Here is a 25,301-nt window from a genome sequence, read left to right on the forward strand (position 1 = left end):
CAAAAGTACTGCACTTCTACCTGTCTTTGAAGTTGACTCTGCACTGAAAAAGGAGTAGGCCCTCTGCAACTAATTGCATATAAAGCAAGCAACTAGCAAGATGTTTGCGTGCTTGTGAATCGTAACAAGATTCCGTGCACTAGTAGCAAGTGTTGTGCACTGCACTCAGCAAGCACTCGTGCAACAGACAAGACAAAATATGGTGTATTATTGAATGGCCAGTAACAATGTTAGCCTATGGGAAATTAATACATTGGCTATGCGTTTTGTTCAATATGCTCTCACATTGAATGGTAAAAATTGAGGACACAATATGCGGTTTTGATACTCTGCCAAAACATCCTATATAGATGATAATTTGTAATACATAATGGTAGCATTGAATTCTGTCTTACTTTGGCAGTCTGAAATTTAGTTGTAGGATTTCTTTGACTCTCTGTAAGGTTCATGGGACATCTTCTGAGTGACATCTGAGATTTCTTAGCTGTTTTTTCCCCTTATTGTTGTGCATCATCATTCCACATACATCATCAAATTTGCAAGTAGAGAAGACAGTTGTTTGTCATTTTTTATGACATTTTTTTCCAGACAATGGTTTCTGAATTAATATCCAGCTTGGTCGGCATTGGTTCCAATTGACCTTTGAAATCACAGTTGTACAATGCTTCTCATGTTGTAACTGTCTGGCAGTAGACCCCATGGTAAAATACCTGTTGTGATAGTCTGTACATAGTCTTGCTCTCAGTCACAAATGTTCTTTTCATCATAATCTTTCTAACAGTCAGATATCTAAGGATGGGGAAAAGTGATTTGATTGAAATGTGAAAAGGGTGCAAAATGACTGATTATTTGCTCAATGCACAACTACCAAACTACATACATTTGTTTATGATAAATTTTGCTTGTGAATATCAAGGAGTGATAATTGTACAAGTACATCCTATTTTTGCTTTTGATAAATTTCATCTGGCTTGACACTCTTTGTGGCATTAAAGAAAATGAAAAATAAAGAATAGATTGTACTTTTATTTTAAATGAAAATGCTCAATACTTCGAGAGCACTCAGTGGATCTACCTTCAAATGGAAAAGGAATTATTTGAGCTATATTGAGCAAGCCACCAGATATCTGCCTTTTTTGTACCATGAACAAACAAACTTATGACCTTTGCTGAGGCAAAAAGTTTGTGACTGCGTAGAGAAGACTATTTGATTTGCATGGATCCTCACAGCACCTCCCTTGTTACCCTAATGAGATAATAAATGTCATTACTTGGGGACATGATCGCTGGACAAGGCTGATGCATCTGCCAGGAACTTGAACCCAAAAGTTCAGGCATCGTGCACGGCGGGAGGGCCAGGACATGAGTCTGTGCCGTTCATGTGCCGTAGGTCAAAGGTCAGAAGGCTTCCCTCCTCATGGTCCATACCTGGAGCAGTGAGATGAGGGAATGACAGGCATGATATTCTGTAGATTTAAATTGGATTTCAGATTTTTTTTTCTCAAGTCTATACACATTTTGCTTTTTCCGTGTATCAAAATCACCTGGAAATTTTGATTTCCAACTTTTTTCAACAAACCTCAATATCATCCCTGGAATGAGAAGAGAAGAAGAAAGGGAATATGTTTTATAGCAAGTTTGATCTTGCTTTAATCAGTGAATCAACTCAGATGAAGTCTTGATATCAATTATTATATCATGTGCAGTTTTCACTGTATACAGTCAAACCTGTCTACAGCGGCCACCCAAGGGAGACGAAAAAGTGGCTGTTATAGACAGGTGGCCGCTATAGACAGATTCTTTAACATGCTTTTACTCTCGGAGGGAATTGTTTGTGGTGGTCGTATACGGCAGGTGGCCGCTATAGACAGGTGGTCGCTAAAACAGGTTTGACTGTACTTCAAAGAGATTGAGTACTTTTAATCAAGGCAACTGAGCCCTTGTCGAGAAAATACTGGGAAAAAAACAAGAGACATTTTGTAGACACCAATTCCTTAACAGTACACTTCAAATTCAGTCAAACCATAATGAAATTTTGAAATGCTTGCTTTTAAAAAAAAAAAAAAAAATTATATGAGGAGATTCTGGAGTGAATTAATTAAATTCACCCTTCCAGTTAGAGCAAACAGTGATTTCATAGGAATGGTTTTCCATTGTTTGGTTGAATGTCCCAAGATGTTTCCAGCATAAAAGTAGCCGCATGTTTGCTGGCTATCAACAACAGTAAGCTCAAATCTGCTGCGATGGTAAACAGCGATCGCTCGGATCGTAGCGCGAAGGATTGTTGTTATCTGGCTTCCTCCTTGCATTAATAACCCTGCTTAACTGCTTGACCGATCTCACCCCCGCCTGGCGGCCAAGGATCATCCCAATTACTCATGACGAGGGTCAATTTGTTACCCCGCACACATTCCCTCCCCTCAGCAGCTGCCACAGGAACATTTACAGTAGCCTCATCATTAGGAACTAAAGTGCGGGAGCCGAGTAATGCGTGTCAGTGACAACTTTGACGTGAAGATTTGATGTGACATCATGTTGATGAACACATTAATTCAAGCCATTTAAGGATAAGATATTAAGGAAACATTAATTTGCTTATCGCGCCTGTAAAAACAAAGAGTGATGATGAAATGTGCACACGTGTATGGCAAGTTTTATGATACAGCTTTCGAGTTTTCAAACACTAGTCATGTTTTGCCATATGTTGTTGAGAGTGAAGAATTTGAAGAAAAACCCCAGCTTTTCCCCCAACTGAGCTTTTATTACTCATAGGTTTGATATAAGACTTCTATTTATAACACAAAATATTGATTTGGGTAAGAGGATACCTAACCTTTCCTTGGCATAAACACTTCAAAGATTTAGGATTAAGATGGAGGAGTCCTACAACTGAACACTAACCACCTGATGCTCTTGTACTTGTTTGGCAGTTGAGGTAACTCTTAGCACTCCACGACTGCAGTGTCCCATGGTTAATGCACACAATTTCAATGGACTAAAAGTTTGATGAGTGCAGGAGGGGTTAAACAAACTGTAGTGGAGTCTGGATTAGAAGATGCCTTGCTGCAGATATAAATGAAATTGAGTATTATGGTATAATCCCCTGTTTGCCTTATATCATCATGCGAGATACGTAATTTGCCGTTATCGATGTCGATAAGCAAGCAGTTGGCTCTATCGTCTTACAAGTCATGCCGTTATTAATCTCAACACGCACGGCTCGATCGTTGATGGCTCCGTGGCAGCTGCGCCGATTAATCCGCGGTTGCTTACGACAGCCTTCGACGGGAATCGATGTATCGCTCGTGATACCGAAATCCGCAAAATTATCTCGGCGAAAAACCTGTCCCTCTTGGTAAGTGGTGTTGGCCGAAGAGAGAGGGATGGATGGGTGGGTGCATATCCATCTGTGGTCACTGAGCAGCACTTTTAGCATCGATTCTTTAAAGTTGTAATTTGAAGGGGAAAGGGGGAGTGGGTGATAGTGCGGAATCGTGCTAATGCAATAGAGCAGCTGTTGAATGGTCAGGAGTGCAGTTTGCGGAGATCGCTTTGTTAGCAAAAGTGCCTCTTCAGAGGCTTGTGAGGTCACTCCAATCACTTGATCTGGGAAAGAAAGAAATCTGCAAGCGGTGACAAGCCGTCCCGATTAATCTCGCCTACAATCTTTAGAGCTCTCGAGTATTAATTCATCAAGTTTAACTTAGGAATAGGATTAATGAGAAATTCCTCTCATGGAGGAGCTTGTTCAGTAGCATGATTGATTGTTTGTGTGCTTTAAAGGCATACTGTAGTCAAGGATACTGATTAAGATATAATCACACAATTTTTTATGTTTTGATGCTTTAGGTAATCACAGAGATTTTTCAAATCCTGTTCTGAGGGTGTTATGATTGGAATTTCTGTAAATCTCAAATTTTCAGTCTCTTAAACAGAAGTGTGTTCGTAATAGTTTACAAATAACCCATGAAAGCACATTTGATAGGGAAGAATAATTCTATAATTCCTTCATAGACACAATGTTGCAAATACCAACCAAATTTTGACCACTCTGATCTTTTGGTAATCAGTGTCACATCCCCATTACCATCTGAAGACAATTATAATGAAGTCCTAGAAATGCAGACACTCAATTTCTAAATGCATTCGTAATTGAGTTGAAGTTCCCCCTTGCTCTAGTATTATCAGAGTAAAAAATCTTACGAATAAAGGAACTACTTTGAAGAGGGCTTTGCTTTAATTTTTTTTTTTTTGGGTACAATCGCATCACCAATGATTTGGCATCAGATTGAGTAGCAGGGGAAAATTGTACAACTTACTATCTGTTTCGCTTCCTTGACCAGTTAACCTGTTTACCTTTGTTACTTATCAGTGAACCTCACTATTAAAAGTATATGATTTGATAAATGTATTGTGATGTCATTTATACTTTCTATTGGAACTGTTTGTCAAAAAATACATATCATGCTTTTGAATTTGAATGCTTAAACTGAAGATATGCTAGTCAAGGTTGGCATAGTCAACAGGAAATGGCATGGGGCTGTCCGGCTGCTAGAAAAATTGCTTTGCATATAAAGTGTGACATAAAGCATGATATGCAGGCATCAGTATTTTGCGAAATCTCATTAATGTCAAAGGCTTCTGTATCCAACAGACGGCACGGGCTGTTTGCGCTCTACTCACTCGTAAATACAGGAAGTGTTTGATTTTCTTCAAGCTCGTGTGACACCAGTTGATGAGATTGGCATTGATTTTCTGTGATAAACACTGGGACTAGAGCCAAGCTATTGCCGAATAGACAGTCTCGATGTTACACAAGGGGCCTCAGGATTTGAGTTCAGCGTGAGATTAGTGTCATTCTGTGATGAACAATGCAGAGATTCTGTTTAACCCTTCCGGGTCCACCCACTCGAAATGCTATTGACATTGTGTACAAATAGTCATCCGTTGAGTTTAAGGGATGGTACAGTATTGGTGGAGATGAGAATTGGGCTTTTAACTTTTGCAAGATACCAAGAAAACACTTATGATATAGTACAGAGCATACCATTTTAAGAGGAATTCAAAGTTTATTTGATGATATTCGGGTTTGGAATGACTGAAACATCCAAAAACAAAGTAAAACAAAGCGATGGTAATAAAGTGTGGGTCCCACACTTTCTTATAATTGCTCTTTTTTGGATATCTCAGCCATTTCAAAACCAATTTTCATCAAATAAACATTGAATTCCTCATAGAATTACATGCTCTTTCATATTTCACAAGAGGTTTCTCATTATTTTACCCAAAAAATGTTAGAAACCTGAAATTAGGTCTCAACCAAAACTGTACAATCCCTTTAACCTCAGATTACTGAATCTCTTTTCCAGTTGAGTGTCAAATCACGAGAAATTAAACAACGTTTTGATAGAGGGCTGAAAAAATTGCATAAAAAAGATCTCACAGAGCTAGTTCTTTTTTTTTTTATTGTGAAACATCACATAATGATATGAGTAGGAAAAAATCTAATGTAGATGAGACACATTCATTAAAGTATTGTCTTACAATTTCACCATTATTACAATATTACATGAAATTACATTACAGTTTTTGGGACAAACCAAAAATACCGTGTCCCACATACCCATAGATTAAAAGAAGTGGTATATTTGTGAACCAGATTGTAATAGTGTCTGTAAATGGCCTATATTCTTGCATCTTGGGATGAGTAAAGACCATTTCACCAAAGGTTAGATTTGTGATCAATATCCACAGTGATGGACAGATAAAAAAGAAAATGCTAGTCCTGCTTCAAGAACGGGAATCAGCAATAGAGATGATGTACAAATGATGAGTGTGTGAAATTGACAAAGCACTTTTTTGTAGAAGTGCCACAATACGATGCTCTGCATTATATCTCACTTAACCCGTTGAGGACGAGTCCCGAGTATACTCGGGCAGGTGTCTGTGGGAAATGCGTGTTGTAGCAAAATCAGTCCGTCCTCAACGGGTTAAGCACAGGAAAGTACTGTTAGGTGGCGATATAGAGCAGTTAGTGGATAATCAGTTTAAGTCGATGGAGCTATTAAGACCAAAAAAAAAAGGCAATAAAAGAATAGAATGGGACGGAAGGAGCTACACAGGACTGTCTTGTATGGGGGGATGGGGGATATGAAAATCTGTACCACCTAATCTGTATGCTGCTGTGTAATCCAGGCAATTTGGAAGGCGCACTTACACCTTGTCATCCATCAAGTGTTGAATGAATGGGTTAAGTTCTCCCCCATTTCCCGAGCCCTCTCTGTCGAGAGATGTATCCTGTTGTCGTCACTCGCACTCTGCATATCCCATCATGCAACAATCTGCAAACCATTCTGATCGATTGATAGCTGTCTTTTTCGGCATCTTTTTGTACCCATGAATGCACGGACGAGTGTGAATCCAGTATTATACATGGATGAAATCCTGATGATGCACCTACTTCAGATATTTCTCTGATGGGGTAAAGTGTCTCCCTGTGATAGATATCTCAGTGCAAACTTTTTTTTTAATGTTTTGCTTTTATTATGTTGGCATTCTGTTTCTCTTTTTTTTTAGTACAAGTATCAAGAATGTATTGATCATTGTTGCCAGATGGAAATGAGCAGATCTTGCGGCTGAAACGTATAAAATCCTTTTCATTTTACCTCTCTTCGTGTACAAACTGATTAACCTTATTCTTTCAAAGTACTGATAACCCACAGAGAAAAACAAAGTTAAAAAAGATTCAATAATCAACAGCTGAGCTACATGTGTTTATGGTTATGGTGGTATGTTAGCAGAGTCATTCTCTGTCCCCTCCCCCTCCCCCCCCCCAAAAAAAAACAAACAAACAAATCCTGTCCTTTATATCAGGCTGTTTGTCATTTTCCTGAGATGGATCAGGCACTAAATTTGTTGAATTCTTCATCTTGGAATCTTGTGTGGAATATGAAATCAACATGAACTCCTGTGGACCTTCTATTTGTGGAAGATTTGCCCCCTCCATGGTATGACCTCAAACACTAGATCTCTCTGTGCGAACTTGAGGGTTAATCAGTCTGTTTTGGAGGCTAAAAGGTGTCATCTATTAATTCTCACTCCACCTCAGCTCCTACCTGCCAGGAGCGAGAGGAGGCACAGAACGCAACATGAAAGTCAGCGATTGTAATCTGGCCGATGTGCTGAGGCATTCGTTTTGCAAAGTGCGCTGATAATTGAGTGCTTCCTAATCAAATGGATGCGGCGCTTGCCCGCGATCGCGATTGCCGTTCCCGGGGAGCGTTATCATCTCAGGTACACATTGCTGTCATGTGTGCCATGGAATATGTAGTGTAGTCTCTGGACAAGGCTGAAATACCAAATATTTATGAATGTACCTAGCACAAATCATCATGAACGTTGGGAATATCATTGGCTGGGAACCAGAAGGGCTAATGCGTTATAAGATTTGAGTGTAACTAAAAATGAAACAATAGATTTTTATTTTATCAAAAGTAGGTAGACTTATAAGCATCATTCCAAATATTGGGTAAAATAGCACCCTTGTGGTTTTGATTTTTCAGAGCAGTTACGAAAAATATATCTATTCATCTGTTTGTATGTCATTGCAAATTTATCAATTCTCACTCTTTTCTGTCATCAGTATTGATAGTCAAGTTTAAGCAAATTTGTAATTGTTAATATGTTTTTCTTTATTCAGGGTAACTTTTTCAGTGTAAACACTGTTGGACATAGAGGCATTCTTCATATACCCCAACATTACCAGACATCAGTTTATTCACCTGGGTTAAGAGCGATGCAGTGGTTAATGTCTTGTCTAAATACACACGTTTGAACCCTGAATCTCCCATTCAAGAGTCCAGACTGTTATCCACTGTGCCACAGTGCTCAAACTCTTAGCCACAGATGACTATTATTCTTCAAAATAAAGTGCCAAGCAGACAAGATTAGATGCAGATATCTTTTAGAGTTATCGAGTTAAAATCTATATAAGTGCTGCCTCATTTTGGGTTAAAATCTTGTGAAACCATTACTCATCTCGAGAGGGAGAAATTAGGGAAATGACTCGTAGCCTCCAGCAAAATCTGGGCCTGCTTTGATGCCGATTTCATCTTTTCCTTTGCGCAACCGATGCCCTCCTCAGCGAATTGGATCTTTTCCATTTTCTTAATTGATGGTCATGTGGGATTTCATCTCTTCCTTCACAAAACTGATAGCCACCGGGGATCATTTTCAGTGTCCAGTCCAAAGCCACTGGCAGCACATTATTCCCTTTGGTCATCTTAGGTGACCGGTATTCGATATGATGTAGAGAGAATTCACTGATTCTGCATACCTGTAGCCAGTCCCATCTTTTGCAGTCACTTTGCAAGTCAGAGAAATACCAGCAGACAGTCATGAGTAGAAGTTTTATGAGTGTTAGGTGTTAACACTTTTATAAATGTCATTTTTTTTGTTTTGTTTTCTTTTTGTTTGTTTGTTTGTTTGTTTGTTTGTTTGTTTGATGTTGTTATTTTTGAACCACAATCAAGTATTATTTATTAAAACCTTGCCTGGGAATTTAAGGATGCAGTAATAAAGTTATCTTTGGTGTTAGCTTATTTATTAAAAAAAAAGGTAATGGTTATTGTAATAACAACTGACACTGACACTGACACTGACACTGACACTAGCTAAAGAAAGAAATGTCATGTTGGTGCCATTTCTTTTTTTTATAAAGTGTAGTTTAAAAATTCAAAGCATCTTTGAAAAAATTATGGACAATTGAAAAAGAAAGGAAAGCTTTACAGAGAATCAAATCTGATTTATAACAAAACTTGTTCATCATGAATGTCTTCCCGTACCAAATTGGGACTTGTAAAATGCCCATATGAAGTCTATGTCATCAGCTAAAGGTTGAAAGTTGCATGTGGTAATACATCATAATTTGGGTGTCACATAGAAAAGGAGGGGGGGGGGGTAGGCAGAGAGATGAAGGGTCCCTGGGTCCCGTCCTTCCTCATGCACGTGCCCAAATTTCAAGACGTTGTAACAACACATCATAAATCAAGTGACATGGCACAGAAAGGTTCCTGCTAATAATGACACTCTGTCTCAGAGCGGGCAGACAAAAATAATCAAAACTTCCAGCAAAGTTGGCATTTTTCAAATTGGTCCTTCCTCTTGTACCTCTTAAAGCCATTGATTGCAGCTATATTTTCTTTCTCTTTTTTTTTCTTTTGAAGATTGCAACATAACCTGGCCCTCTAGCCTTCAAAGCTTCCATATTTAATAGGACAATGATCAAATAAAAAGAGATTATATTATTTGAGGCCCAAGCTATAAAAGTAATCTCATTTCTCCCGCAGTTTGATTCTCCCTTGTCAGTCAGTCAGTCTGTCTTGTTGGAAATAATAGTCAGGGCTGTAAACGTGGTGGGGAGACAAAAATATCACCTGTTGCCATGACTGGTTTTGCTGCGGTGAAAAGTATACAGTTTGCTTTGTGTGTAAACCGAGTATCCCACCCTTGGGAGAAATCAGTGCCTGTCAACACCTTTGCGGTCTGCAGTCACCGAAATGACGTTGCAAAAAACACGTCGTCAACTTCTTGCGCTCTCGTGCGCTTGTCTGTCAGTCGGACTTATCCTAAATTAGTGAGAAGAAAAAAGATCTTGGGTATTAATTTGTTTTAGCCTTGTGTTGGTTTATAAGCTACAATATACTTTAGGCTGTGAATGTGTCTATTTGAAAAATGGGGAAAAAATGTAGACAATAGTTGTAAAGGTAAACTCAATTATTTTGATGGTTGGAAAACAGATGAAATAAGATGTAATTTACAAAACTTGCAGAATGTGACAATTTGTTCTGAAAGTAGCAGTACGGACTATATGAACATGGGTTTATATGGATTCTTAAAATACTGAAATTATTTGCTTGTTTCAATACAATGAATTCAAAAGAAACTGAGTTTTAAGAAAGTAATGTTTGCATCAAATGAAAATCAAAGACAAAATGTTGAATGGTATTTGTTAGCTTTTCATGGGCAAGAAGAGGGTGTAATGAGAATGATGGGAGATAAATCATGTCTTATGAAGGTGCCATGTCTCACAGTCAAAAGACACAATCGCATAAGAAATTACATCGTGAAAATGACATTATAAATGCATAGAAGGAAAGATATATAGTATAGGAAGATATTTTTCAAAAGTAAAGATACAAACCATAACATGAATGTATCCCACTATCAAAGACTGTCAGCAGTGTAGAAAATTTGAAAATACAGAAAAGAGGACAGGAAAGCGTGCATCAATCTGGCTTGCATCAAGAACTGTGGTTTTCTTCGGCAGCAGGGTCTTGTTTCCATGGCAACGACAAGGATTTGGTGGAGGGAGGATCAACCGCTTGGTATTAGGGTAGGAAACGTTGGCATGAGGCGGGTCTTGTCTGGCAGTCTCTGCCTCGGGAAGAAGGGGATGAGTCCAGGATGAGGGTTGCCTCGACTCCACCTCGTCTCTTTCCATGACAAGCAAATCCTCGGTCTTTTGAAAAAAAAAGAAGAGAAAAAAAGGATTTAGATAGTCATGGAACATTTTAACTGACAAGAGGACATGTTCTGTGATCAAGAGTTCAAACCTTACATCGTGGGCTAGACCTCTGTCCTGATAGTTTTGTCAATATCCATTAGTTTACATCAATATCAAATCAAAATATCAAATAGTTATTTGTGTCTCTGTGTGCAGAGGTGGAAATTTATGGCAAGATTCTTATTGGTGCATTTTATTATTTCTCTCTTGTTTAAATGTCCATTGTCATATGATGGAATGATGAAAATGTGTGATTATTTTGCTGTAGTGATTGTGTTGCAACACTGTATTTGCGGTTACTAATATCGTATTGATGTCAGGCTTATCATTATTTCAAGCTAAAGTTAAAAAAAAAAAGATCATATGTGACCGTGCACCTCAAAACGAACATAAAGTCGCACACACTGATTTTGCGTGAGGACTGAAAATAAGTGAAATGGGTAAACCTAGCCGAACTTGACTTTTTCATGTTTTCTGAAAGAGCGGGTCTTCTTTTACATTATGCTAAAATTTGGGATCATAAAACGGGCAGGAAAGTGTGTTTTTTAGCAGTTTATCTCGAACATTTTTTGTAGAATAGTGTCATTAGGTGTGTCTTTAGAATCCCTTTTTCATTTCTGAAAAACCTTGTCCACACTCTTCACCTTCGACTCTAATAACTTTTGAAAGGATAGTGCTACTGCTTTGAAAGTTGGCATTAATTATGGACAGAATGTGTTAATGAGGCATGCTTAATTTCAGTTTAATCTGATAATCCCTTCATTGTTGTTACTCTGGTGGTTTACTTCCTGTTTTTTGTCCCATTCATTGCACAGCCAGCACGGTTTGGTAAAGATTAAGCGCTTGAATAGACACTGTACTTCAGAGCCTCTTTTCTCGGTTCACACTTTTCCTGAGTTTGTGCTTTCTTTCCAATATTTAGATAGGTTAGGAGAGTCCATTTGATTTGAGTTATACATCATTTTAAAGCTTAAGGTCTGCTCTTTCAGAATATGATCTTAACTTAAAATTCATGTCTGGCGACTTTTTGTTTGTTTTGAGGTGCACTGTCACATTTGAGCATCCCCCCTCCCTTACTGTGCAAAATAAGTACTTTATGAAAGTATGACCAGCTTCGTGGAAGTAGGAGCATGCTATCGTTATAATTCAAAGGTAAATTATTCTAGGGAAAGCTTTGCATTCATGATCAAGGAGGTATTTACGCTACATGTAACACCCTCTTTTTCTATATGCTTCTTACAGGTTGCTTGGTGCTACGAAAAACTTCAGACTGTACTTTGATGGCCAGCACTACGTTGCCGACAAGCGCTTCGACACAGTTCACGACCTCGTCGCCGACGGGCTGATCACGATGTACGTGGAGACCAAAGCGGCGGACTACATCGGCAGGATCGAATTTGACGAGCCGATCTACGACAAATACTCCAAGCAGGCCACCTTCAAGGGTGATTTCCTCCGGACCAAAGGCTCAAGCAACGGCAGCCTGTCCAGCATGCCTTCCACCTCACCCCCAGAGATTCCATCTCATTTCACAGTGGTAGGGAGATGACGGACACATTTCTGCATGTTCCACTCTTAACCTTTTCCTTACGGGAACCCTATACACCAGGTTCCCAGAGCATGAACTCATAGACAGAAACTTGGTGTACCAGGTTCTCATAGTATCAACTGGTAGACAGGAACCTGATATACCAGGTTCCCCAAATGTACAAAAGTGTATGCATTGGTGGCCTAAATTCATGTTTTTTAGTGTCATGCTGAGTTTAAAAATTACTATAATCAAAAGATTAGAGTTTCTGCTATCAACATCTATTCTTTTTCTGTCTCAAAATTGAGTGTACTTTTGGCATAATTTACCTTTTTCATCTTAGTAGGGTGCTTGTTTTGCTGCAAAACAAGCACCCTACTAGATTTTGACTAGTCCAAGGAGACCGAGGCATATTACATGAAAGCAAGAGATTTTAAAGCAGAGAGATGAAGATATGGGGCGTGCGTTTTCTTCAATTTCTCTGCCCTCTGTACAAATGAAATTTGGAAGATCGCAACTGCTGATCTACATTTTAACAAACATGTCAGAAAAATGGAACCAGCAGTAATTGGACCTGTCATCTGTGTATCATAACAATGTCAGAATTTTTAGAGCTGGGGTATTTATTCCAAGTTCATTGTGTCACTGCCAGCAGCTAGGGATAACCTGGTGGTAGCATCACTGCCAAGAAAGCAGTAGATGACAAGTTTGATTCCTGCTGGTTCCTTTTCTTTTTTTCAAATATGTTTGTTAAAATGTAGATCACCAGTTTCATTTGTGCAGAGGACAGACAAATTGAAGAAAACTCATATCTATTATTTCAAATTGACTGCAATTTTACAATAATTCATTACTTCTACAAGAATCTTCATATTGTCCTGTAATTAGTTTTCAGTTTGGATAATTTTCTAGAAACAATTAAAGGATGTTAAGGTTTGATGCAGGCCATGTTATTATGAAACGGGTATCTTTAGCAGCATCCTGCAAGTTATATTTTGTGTGCTCGATATTCTTGTTCTAAAAATGATTTCACGCAAACTTTGATAATAATTCCCGGGTTTAAAAGTTTTGATTATTTTGGTGGTGTAATTAAAGATGTATTACAGGGTAGCTAAAAGTTGATGTGATTCCGTTTTATTCCATTCTATGCAGTTTGATGCAAGGAACGACAGACTTCCACCGCATGGATCTCACTGTCCTGTGCAAGTGGAGAAGGACCACTCATTCAAGGTGAATACATCCCTTTCGGAAGCAGCTGATCAACCAACCAAAATTAGTGCGACTCATGCTCTATGTACTAGTGGATTTTATCTCAGCTGATAAAATCATTGCTTATAGGAACCATCTGCGCTATGTGTTAAGGCTGTGAGGATTACCAAGGGTACCTTGTCTAAGAAACGAGAGTCATGAGAAGTTTTATCACCACAAGGATTATATTACATTTTAAAGAAAAAATACTTCTACTCTCACTCACTCTCTTTCTCACTTCTTCCTCATCAATTATCTCCTATCTCCTCTTCCAACAGTCCTTTTCAGGACTACCACATGGTGAATGGCAAACCCAGTATCCGTTATCTACACCACCATGCAAACCTCCTCCTTCAAAGATTATATTGTTATTCAACCTGTTGAGGACGAGCTAATTTTGCTATAACACGCATTTCTCATAGACACCTGCCCGAGCAAACTCGGGACTAGTTTTCAGTGGGTTAGAGAAGTAGAGTAGCCAAGACTTATGAAACATTAGCTTGGATTCAAAAGAAATATGTATGTAGCACGGTATGACAGAGATATTTGTATGAAGTATATGTGGAGATGAAATTTTTATGATATTAAGACAAGAAGTTCCTCATTTAATAACTCAACACTTTTGATTGCCAGTTTAATATAATTGGAGAATTTGATGCCTTATGCTCGAGGCTCTTGACATTCTCACTGCAAGGCTCAAACTTCAGCACCTTGCTCTGCCTAAATTTCATTGCAATATATCTTGAGTTTACATGTTTGGTCTTTCACTGGAAGAGTATCAATTAGTATGCAGGAAATTGATATTGAAGCTATGTAGACAAACTCATTCAAATTTGTAAGTTGTTGGCTCTTTGTTCCGTCATTGTCAACAAACATTTCCTGTCCTTATCTGGCAAGATCAGTGAACAAATATTTAACATAAATTTGTGATGACTTGAGAATATAAGGAAACTTCACTGTATGATTCAGATTCATAGCACAGAGCCGTCGGCATCCAATGCTTGGAAAAAGGAATATGTATAGAGTGAATCATATATATTGGGTTTTTTGGGGGAGAAAATAGATCAAGTGTGGAAGATGTGATGTAAATGTGTAATGAACATGCCAAAAATGGTGAAATTTAAAGTGTGTGTCTTGTTAAAAATCAGCTGGGAGTAGGGGAGTTTCCGTTTTGCCTTTCAGAACTATGTCATCTGTCATTACCCGCATGTCACTTTGAGGTCACGATCTTTCCAAGGCCAAGATTATTATGTCCATGTTTCATCTGGCTCCACCTCTTTGATTTGCTCTGATAGAGAAAGAGAGAATTCATATTTCCATTCAGCCTTGAGTGCCCTAGGATACAGAAATTTCTGATTGAGATTTTCCTGAACCAATCTGATAAAAAGTACTTTTAAATCTTTCAGTGCACCATTGTGGCCTGGAAGTCATGTTAAGTGAGAAAATGATCGGCTTGTGCTATTTTTGATAATCAAAACAATATGTGTATCGCAGTCTGTTGGGAACTACCCAGTATGTCATCAGAGGTCCTTTTGATCTGATATTTCAATTACAATTATAGTTGAGGGATGGTATTATGTTTTAAAATGTACAGATTTTGCTACTCAAAAAATTTTCCCATTCCTGAAGTGTGTAGTTATGAGCTCAGGCTTGGAACACTGGCAGTCTTGTCGTGACAGTTCCAACTGTGATTGGAATTTGAGTTCCAACTGTGATTGGAATTTGAGTGCCAACATTGGATAATGAATAACTCTGCATTTTCATTTGTTTTTGACAGATTCACACGTTTGTTGGCCTCAACTGGTGTATGTTCTGCGGTAACTTCCTCTGGGGACTGAAAAGTCAGGGTGTAAAGTGCACAGGTTAGTACAAAACAGATCAAAAGGAGTACTGTAAAAGTGGAAAATATCACGTTGAAATTTTCATGCATTTTTGCTCAACCAGAAACTAGCGCGAAAATAAAAGCATGCGAATATTTTTGCTTGTCATACAATGTATGTTCCATTACTTATTATTAGTTGATGTCTTGATTCCGCAGAATTAAAAACCTGTGAAACTCTTCTTACGCAGTCGAGCGCAAAAAAATAGTCACGCAAAAATATCCACTTTTACAGTAGATCATATTTGTCTGTTTCAGCACTGACAATAGGCCAGCTCACAGTTAGCATTGGTCTGCAATGACCTCTGAACTCAGTCAGGAAGAAAGTGGTACTTTACATATAAACGGTGCAAGAATGGCTGATATTAATTTGGTTGACAAGAATGCACAGTCACCTATACATTCCCATATGCACCACACTGCTGCAGCTCACTTGAAGTACCAATGTTTCTATATGATTTACTGTCATTAATTGCCCCGGCTAGGTTAATATTAGGAACAAGATCCTCCATTATGTATGTGTGGGACTAAAGTTATTATTAACCAGTCAATCCCTTGTGATTGTCAACTGATGGAGCCTGCTATTTACTTAGCCAATGCTCACTGTAAACAGATTTGCCAAGTTTCCCATGTTCAGCATGAGGGTTCCTGAAAACTTTGATTTAAAAAAAATATAATAATAATAATAAATTAGACTTATTTCTCTTCATATCCTTAATGCCTCCCTGGTTTGGGATTATTTTCCACTATATTGAGATACATACCATTTGTGTACACACAAGCATCTTCCTGGAAACTGTTTAGAATCATCCTAATTTTCATGTGTAAATGGCAGCCTTTCCATTATTATAATCAAGTGAGAATAAACCTTTGTGACTTTCCACCACCTTTGCATACAGACTGCGGTCTGAGTACACACAAGCAGTGCTCAAAGCGTGTCCCCAGGGACTGCACGCCGGACATGCGGCTGATCAAGCGAGTTTACGGCGTCGACCTCACCACCCTGGCCATCGCACACAGTGCCAACACCTCACTGGTGGTCGAACGATGTCTGGAGGAGATCGAAAGCAGAGGTAACCAAACTAACTGTTACAAGAACTCCTTCAAACCAATGACCATCACAGAGTGATAGGCAGTGCCATCAGCAGTCACAAACATTAAAAACAAAGATACTTTCAAAATCAGCAGCTCTCCACAGCATAAAAGAGCAAAGCAATTGACTTCTAACTTTTCTCTCTGTGCAGTCAACATCTGTGCACCCCCTGTGTTGTTGGTCCCAACCTTGGGGTGTTGATCAGTATCCCTTAAGAAGAAGAAAAAGTGGTCACAGAAGGATTTGCCAAGGAGTCGGGCACAAAGAGCTTCATGAAATGATGATTGTAATCATACCAGGATAGATTTGAAGCTCATCATTACAATATTATCTCCTTTCAATCTCAGAAAGATTTAACAAGAACAAAACTAAAAGTGAAAAAAATCACATTAAGATAGAGTTGTTCACATTTTATGGGTTGCAGGGAGTGCTCGACTATTCCATAGTGTCTTATCAATGTCTTCCTCCAGCAATGTTCCACTGGCATATTGATACATCAAGAGACCTAGAATGAAAACAACTTGTTTGGTGGGTGTCATTGAGATGTGTGGGGGAAAAAGTGTAATTATTAAGCAGAAATGGTGCAAACTGTAAAGATTGTGAACAGAAATACAGAGTAGTTGCCCAAGGTAGTGACTTTGTAATGTGTCGTTCAAAATTTGTTAAGGGGAACATGACACAAAAGTATCGAAATGCAGTTTGTCTGTTCATGTCCCCTCCCCCCAATCCAAGGCCTGTAACCCTCTCTCAAATCTGTCTGCTACGATTTGTAATTGGCACACAAAAAGGCAGGATTAGATTTCGGTTTAATCCAATGTGCTTCAAACTTTGATGATCCCTTCCTATTTATGCAATCTCTTTCCCCCTCGTTCCAGGGTTGCGTGCTGAAGGTCTGTACCGGATACCAGGAATGCAGGATGACGTTGAACTCATCAAGCAGCGATTCGACAAAGGTGAGCATCATCCTCTTTGTTAGATCATCATCATCTGAGGCCGGGCATTGTGTCGTGCGCCTGTAATCCAGCTACTTTGGAGGCAAGGGTGGGAGATGTGGCTCAGTCGGTAGCGAGTCTACCTACACATCCAAGAGCACCGGGTTCAAGTCCCAAGCCTCACTGAGCAATGTTGTGTGTAAGCACTCCATCCCCTCTAGTAAGAGGCAAAACACTCTGTCCCTCGGATAGGACATTGAATGGAGGTCCTGCGTGTGTGTTAGCCATGACACGCGCACGTAAAAGATCGCACTTCATTCATTCATCGCAAAGAGCAGGGTGCCAACCTGGTGAAGTGGTCCCCCTATTGACCGATTCGGGTTCGTTGAGGGCAGCAGACAATTTGTAGCACTGGGCGCAGCCATTACATCAAATTGCGGTGTCCCAGCCTACCCCCCCTCCTCTCGCCCACCCCTCGGGCAACACTGTTTATGGCGCACTTGTAGCAGGAGTACGCACACTTGTAACAAAGGTTCGCGCATTGAGGAAGCGTTCATGCACTCAGTACGAGACGCCTATTGGCTAAAACAACCATGAATCAGTTTTTCATTCCGTGCGCGTGCTAATGTTAGGAGGGGGATGGGGGAGTGGGGGGGGGGGGTCAGCCGGGACACCGCAGTAATGGCGCTGCCCATGCCAATAATACACAAAGCGCGTCACAGAATCGGTCAATACCCACCCACACAAGAAAACAGGCAAATGATAACGACCCCTCGTAGCTCACCCCAGGTGACCAGCAATAGTCAGCAAAAACGGTATCAACCAGGCACAGTGTGCCATACGCTTGAATGAATCATCATCAGTATGTCTGTATATTCCTGTGCTTATTGAAGACATTCCAGGGTCATGTGATCATGCCTCTGCTTGTGATATTTTAAACCCTGTTCACATTCCCAGATTGAAAGGTCAAAGGTTGTAATGTCGAGAACTTTCTGCTTTCCGTGAACTGTAGCATAGGAGAGAGAGCATATCTATGGTATCCCTTCATATCTTTATCTACTCCTTTTTTGTTGTTGTCTTGATCACTTTTATGTGCATTCTTGGGTATAAGCCATATGTGATAGAGCAACCACATTGTATTATTCATGATGATGACAATTATAACGATAAATAATGAAAATGCTGTTGGAGATGATGTTTCAGTTATAGCGTTAGTAGTAAAAAAAAATGAATATAATGACTGTTATCATTATCCTAACCATCAAGATCATAATAATAATGAGAGTTGGAAGGAAAAGAAAAGCAATCGTCATCATTACCCTAATCAAGACTATAACCAATCACAGTAACAATATTATTCTCTAATGTAGAGCATTTCTTGGTAAATCCTGATAATTTTGCTGAATTTCTTGAATGTTGGATCCTCCATGGAGCATACCATACATTGTGAGTAATAAATTTAAACCATTTTCCAACACACCAGACGGGATCGTGGCGCGGATCGGAATGAGGGAGTTCCCAGACGTCAATGCGATCACGGGGGCGCTGAAGCTGTACCTCAGAGAGCTGCCCATTCCCCTTGTACCCTTCAAGATGTACACATCATTCATGGCAGCAATAAGTAAGTACAGTAGGTGATACTCTCAAATGAGGACTGTCTTAAAGGGATGGTATAGTATTGGATGAGGTGAAGATTCAGCTATTAACTTTTTGTGAGATGATTGGAAACTACTTTTATGAAATGTTTAAGAGCGTACAATTCTAAAAGGAATTCAAAGTTTATTTGATGAAAATCAGTTTTGAAATGGCTGGGATAGCCAAAAACAGAGTAAAGCAAAGCAATCCTGATAAAAAGATGGGTTCTGCCATTTATTAGGATTGCTTAATTTTGAATATCTCAGCCATTTCAAAATCAATTTTCATCAAATAAACTTTGAATTCCTCATAGAATTATATGCTCTTTCATATTTCAGAAGAGGTTTCTCATTATCTCAAAAAATAAACTTAAAAACCCACTAGAAACCTGAAGCCTCATCTCAACTGAAACTTTATCATCCCTTTAAGAATGAGAGGTACTGTAAAACACGATATATTCGCGGCATGAAAATTTCACGAATTGGAGCCGACAGCCTTTCTCGCAGCATGAAATTTTCGTGACTTGCCACCGACATACAATGCATATAGTGTAGGCAAGAACTTTCGCGTGCATTTTAATTTCGCGAATGTTGCCAATTGCAAAATTTGAAAAAAATTAAAATGCACGCGAACATTCCTGGTTTTACAGTATGCAGTAACACCATGTGTATTTAGTCTGTGAAAGGACTGTTGTTTGGTGAAAGAAGAGCCTAGAAAGAGAAGAGTGGAGGAGGGAAGTGACATAGGGAGTGTGTAAGGCAAATAGTGACAGTGGAGGGACAGTAGTGAACTGAAAGTTGAAGATGCGCTAGTGGAGACAGGAGAATGGGAAATGAGGGACAGTTGTAAGAAAGAATAGAGTGAGAATCAGGTAAAGGGTTTGGAAGTCAGTGGGAGGAGAAAGATTAACCAGAAAAATCATGGAGATATGAGAGAGAAAAAAAAATTGTCTGTCTTATTGCTAGTTTAACCCATTGACTCATTGCTTCTGATATAATATTAAATCGTCTTATTCTCCTCAAGACAAAGCAAAATCTGCTTTCAGACAAGCAGCCAACACATTTAATCCCTGATTTTGAAATCCATCGAAATCTCTGAACAAACAGAAGCATACTCCTTGAACAATAATGATATGGATGCTACTTGGGGGCAAACTGGCAAGTATGGACGTGTGATATTGGTGAGGATACAATGTTATAACGCACAATAGCAAAGAAGGAATCTTTTGATGCAAGTCGCTATCATGACTTGCAGTAGGTTTAGCATGAAGTCTGAATTATGTTTCAAATTGATTAAAATGGCAACAAACTCACTGACGATTATTAGCTGTTTCACCAACAAGACATCTTCTATGCTGTATTAGAATTGGTGACAGGGTAACAATGACTCTACATTTCCATATCATTTATAGAGAAATGACTAGCAAATAGAAAATAAAAAATATCATTGGTATTATCAGTAGAGTTTAATCATGAGAGTGAGGATCCTCATTAACTTTTTATCTCTTTCATGTTTTTCTGAAACTTCTCTTTTTGCCGTACAGAAATCCAGAGTCCGACTGGAAAGCTTGAGGCTATCTGTGTCGCCTTAGAAGAGCTGTACACGTCATTTCCCGCTCACTACCACACACTAAAGCTTCTCCTCGCCCACTTCACGAGGTATGTTCTCTTCAGTTTCACCACACCAGCGGAATTCTGTAAACGTCGATATTTATCACGTGATTAATTTTTCGCGCTGAGCGGGCTCAAAAACATATTTGCAGGTTCTTGAATTCGTGGTGTGCAATTGTCAACCAATTCAGAATGTGCAGATTTTTGCACATTGGAGACAAAGTTGCCCGTTGTAAGCAAACAGCTTCATGCCTTCCATGTACAACATGTAGTGCCACTTCTGTGGTTTTCTTCAGTGCAAACGGGGGCAGGAGTTGTGATGGTGTTGGGGGGGGGGGGGGGGGTGAAAGGGAGAGATGGTACATATATGTTTATAGAGGGCAGCAGACTACATGTAATAATGATCAGCACAGGCCTCTTCGTTGCATTGAGTTTGTAGGAATGGAAATGAGCCTCTCTGCCTGCTTAATTGATGACAATGCCATTTTATGTAGAAAAGTAGCTAGACTTGCCATAAATGTTTTAGCCAGTTTTTTTTGTTTTCACTACTTGAAGAGAATGAAGATCTTCTCATAGCTCCTGTGTCATATTTTTTTATTTTTTTTTTATTTTGCAGAGTCGTGGAGTTGCACGAAGACAACAAGATGAACGTAGAGAACATGGGCATTGTTTTTGGCCCGACGCTCATGCGACCTCCGTCCAACCAGCCAGCCATCGATGACCTCTACATGTTACACTTCCAGAGGAAGAGCGTGGAGATCATGATAGAAAACTACGACACCTTGTTCTGCCAGTGATTCGCCAGTCAGTCAGTCGTCACAGCGACAAGGATGAATGATGATGATGATAATTGTGATGATGACTCTTGCGACGATGATCTTTACACTGGGGAAATGTGATCATGTTTTTTTGTTTCCTTCTCCTGTTCTCTACTTAAATCACAAGAGTGTAAATGTCTTGTTGGTATGGCCCCTGCTTTGGTGGTTATCCGAGTTTTTGTTGAAGAGTCTCCGCGTGTGTTGTCGCCTCATTGTCAAAAGTTCTCATCAAATGCATGAGTTTCAAAATAATTGCACATGATAACAGAAACAGGGTGCTTTGTTAGCCTCTAGGATGCAACCAATGAGCAGGATGAACTTGTTGCATGTTTCATAATTTCGGATTGATATCTCAGAATGTGAAGAACAAACATGTCTTTTGGAGGATGTAAGATAATGTGATATGGAAGGAATCTATCCTATGTGTATCATGTCATAAAACTATTTTGTCGGCACAGCTTGAAACATTTTATCCCCACCTGTGAGTTTTAAACTACCCTGTATTTGTATGGTGTGTGCTGTGCTCTTTGTGCAGACATGTTGAATAGGAGTCCCTCCATTTGCAGATGAAGGCGTGGCCAGAATTTTGTCTTGGTGAGGGAAATTCATTGCATACTATGCAAACAGTGCTGCAATTAAAATGTATCAGATACGGTCATACATTACACTTGGTGCTTCCTCATATCAAACAAAATTTGGACATTATGTCTGAACTTCAGATGGTAGAGATAAAGGTCAACAGAAAACATTGTAATGAATATCTAATCAGAACCCACTATGTGACTAAATAAGATTGTTGATGTAGCATACAGTTTTCCACTGATCCAGATCCTGTATTTAGAGTGAAGTTGACAGAAATAAGTTTCACATAGTGCTCTTCAAAAAGAAGATTGTTTGCATGAAATACACAAGGAGTCTTGTCTAGTTGACTATTGCAGCATTGATTTATTCTTGGTATACCAGATTTAACCCTTTTGATGTGCTTTGAGTGCTGATTGGCACAGTAAACCCCATAGCATTGTACACACAGTCCGAAGTCCATAGCACAGAAAGGGTTATTAAGTGTTATTTGGGGATAGTGCATGATGCAATGGGTTGAGTATTGCTGCAGTAAAACTTAAAGACTACTTAACACATTAAAGAACCCTTCAAATGGATGATCAGATACTGAAATATCTCTCAGGCGCAGTGACATATACCAGTCAGATTCATTTTCAGTATCTGTTATGTGTTTTCTTCTCGATTATGCAAGTAAGAAATGCCCCCTTTTTCCTGCTGTATGTGTGGTGTGCTCTTCATTGGAAACATGTGGTATTCCTCCTTGTCAACTTAAAGACAGACTTCAATGGGAAAGCTTTTATTTTGCAAATACTTTTGTTGTATAGACCGATTCTGTGACGCGCTTTGTGTATTATCGGCATGGGCAGCGCCATTACTGCGGTGTCCCAGACGACCCGCCTTTCCCTCTCCCCCACCCCCTCCCTACATTAGCACGCGCACGGAATGAAAAACTGATGCATGGTTGCTTTAGCCAATAGGCATCTCGTACTGAGTGCGCGAACGCTTGCTAAATGCGCGAACTTTTGTTACAAGTGCGCGGTAAACAAGTTACCTGGGGAGTGGGGGAGAGGAGGGGGGGGGTCGGCTGGGACACCGCAATTTCAGCTAATGGCTGCGCCAAGTGCCACAAAATGTCTGCTGCCCTCAACAAACCCGAATCGGTCAATACATCTGAAGATGTGTAAAGCCAATGCAGTCTTTTAAACATGTAACACTTTTTATTTCCTTCATTATCTATCTCTCTATCTCTCTTTGTCATTGCTAATTTCCAGCTTTATAATGAAAATGTGAAGTGAAAGGTTTTGATGATGAAAGTTATCTCTTTTATTTTTTTCAAAATGTAGGAGGAGCCAATCTCGGGAGGTTGTTCTGACCTGGTCTCCATCTTCCTCAATTCATAATTCCATCCATCCAATTTTATAGATATATTTCAGTCAGGTGGAGATGTGGGGGTTTACTGTAAAATTAATCAGTAGTGAGAATATGACAGGTGAATGGATTTTTACAAAAGTCTTCTCTTCTTCATGTTGATGTACGAAGCAGAATCGGATTAGGGTAATACATGCGTATGATGATATTGCAGAGTTTGATTACAAAACCAATTAATTCCATTTGTGTGAACTTGAGATATTTTTTATTAAAGGGGATAAAAAGTAAAGAAAATGATAAGAAAATAAGGAATATTTTTCATCATAACTTGAAGAATATTCCTTGTTATGAAATAAGTGAGGTATCACTGGAAAGGTTTTATTTTGCTCTACTTGATGGTGGACTTACTGTAAAAAATTTGAAAATGACACTTAAACCATTTTGCGATCAAACTCTTCATATATATATATCAGGGCCCAACATTAACTTGTTTTTCTGTGGTGGCCCATTCAGGCCACTAAAATCTTTGAATATGAAATTTCTGTGGCCCTGAAAAGAAATGTAGTGGTCTGAAAATAGGGGGAAATATAAAAATTCAATTTGAATTTTAGCTGCCTGATAAGGCCTCTAAAAGATAACCCGTTTGGAAATTTGGTGGCCATAATTCAATTTTCAGTGGCCGTGGGCCCCCGGGCAACCATTAATATCAAGCTCTGAATATAAATAACAAGAGAGAGAGAGAGAGAGAGAGAGAGGCCAACCAACAGTCAGACTGACAAACAGACATTGCATGGACTGAGGTAGAGGTCAAGTAGTATACACAGTATTCTTCAAACGACCCAAAAGTGAATGAACTCGTAGTAATCTTTCATCTGCATGTCACTGTGATACCCTCTGGGAAAATCGTGCAAGAATTTACCATCATAGTTTAATGAGAAGACAAATGATAATCCCTCCCCATTGGTCTGAGAGTGTCCCAGAGGTCCAGTTGGATTTCGGGGCAAAAAAGGCAGTATTGCATTGATTGGACAGCACTTTGATTGATCTGTGTATGAGTCGAGTTTCTCTTGTCATTTTGATCCTTTTTCCGTTTGGTTCATGACAAAACGCACAAGTCATGGACTTAAATGTATCTCTATTTGCTTTTGTAATGACTAGATGTAGACATTCCAGTTCCATTAGTATCCATGATTTTTTTTTTACTTCCTTTTTGCACAAATGTGGAAAAACACTCCAGTCATTATTTCCCTCCTGTACAGCATGATTTTCTAATGAAGGCAAACTTTACATAACCTCGCTCCCCCATTCCTATAGATTTGCATTTTCTTGCTGTTTTGTAGATTCGCTTACAAAACAAAGTTGTTTCGTTAATTTGGTGTCGTGGTCTGCTGAAGAAAATATTGGTTGCCTTTGAATCGTGACGAAAATGTAAGCTCAGGAAAAAAAAGAAAAAAAAATGTTTGAAAATAAGAATACTTTCTAGCCTGTCATCATAACAAATGTTTTCTTTTTGACATGTTTACTTCTTAAGGGATGAGGGGGCATAGTACACTGTCCATCACTTATGAGCAGCCAAGTATCATCGCATATTAAGATTAGAGACAAGTGTATGCACTAAGCCTCCATTTGGATTAAATGCCTGTTGTCATGGCGATGACTGCATCACCATAGAAAATCAAAGGAAGAGTCTCCACTTGTCAGCTGCTGCACCATTTTTCTCTCCTTTTTGAAGAGGTTTATTTAAATGCATGTATTCTTCAGGTGGTAATCCTCCGCTATGAAACTATGTGAAGCAAAAGTTAACACCCCCCCAAAAAAAAAAAAAAAAAATAATAATAATTTCTTACAAATAACAACATTCATTAAAATATATAACATGACCCCCCCCCCCCCACACACACACACACATTTATGGTGCTGAGAAGTAAGACTGTTCTTTATAATTGCACACACATTTTTTTTTAAAGCAGCAACTGGTGATGACTAATAAAGCTATATTATTTTAATAATTTCATAGCCATATATCCATTGTTTCAATTCAATAAATGTATTGCGCTACTCCAAA

At 39.1% G+C, this 25,301-nt stretch overlaps 1 protein-coding gene across 1 annotated transcript in view; it reads left to right on the forward strand.

The window, feature by feature from the left end:
• The window catches only part of LOC139743948 (N-chimaerin-like), a 34,643-nt gene extending 12,793 nt beyond the window's left edge, over positions 1-21,850 (forward strand). The window contains exons 4-11 of the mRNA XM_071654415.1: positions 11,807-12,101; positions 13,245-13,322; positions 15,118-15,202; positions 16,119-16,292; positions 17,188-17,265; positions 18,728-18,865; positions 20,423-20,537; positions 21,106-21,850. Coding sequence (XP_071510516.1) covers positions 11,807-12,101; positions 13,245-13,322; positions 15,118-15,202; positions 16,119-16,292; positions 17,188-17,265; positions 18,728-18,865; positions 20,423-20,537; positions 21,106-21,286 — 1,144 coding nt within the window. The 3' untranslated portion in view covers positions 21,287-21,850. The remainder of the gene's footprint in view (positions 1-11,806; positions 12,102-13,244; positions 13,323-15,117; positions 15,203-16,118; positions 16,293-17,187; positions 17,266-18,727; positions 18,866-20,422; positions 20,538-21,105) is intronic.
• Positions 21,851-25,301: the final 3,451 nt, after the last annotated feature.

Source organism: Diadema antillarum, unplaced genomic scaffold, assembly GCF_040938485.1.
Source record: "Diadema antillarum isolate AM-2024a unplaced genomic scaffold, OU_Dant_1.0 seq00001124_RagTag, whole genome shotgun sequence".
Lineage (NCBI taxonomy): Eukaryota > Metazoa > Echinodermata > Echinoidea > Diadematoida > Diadematidae > Diadema > Diadema antillarum.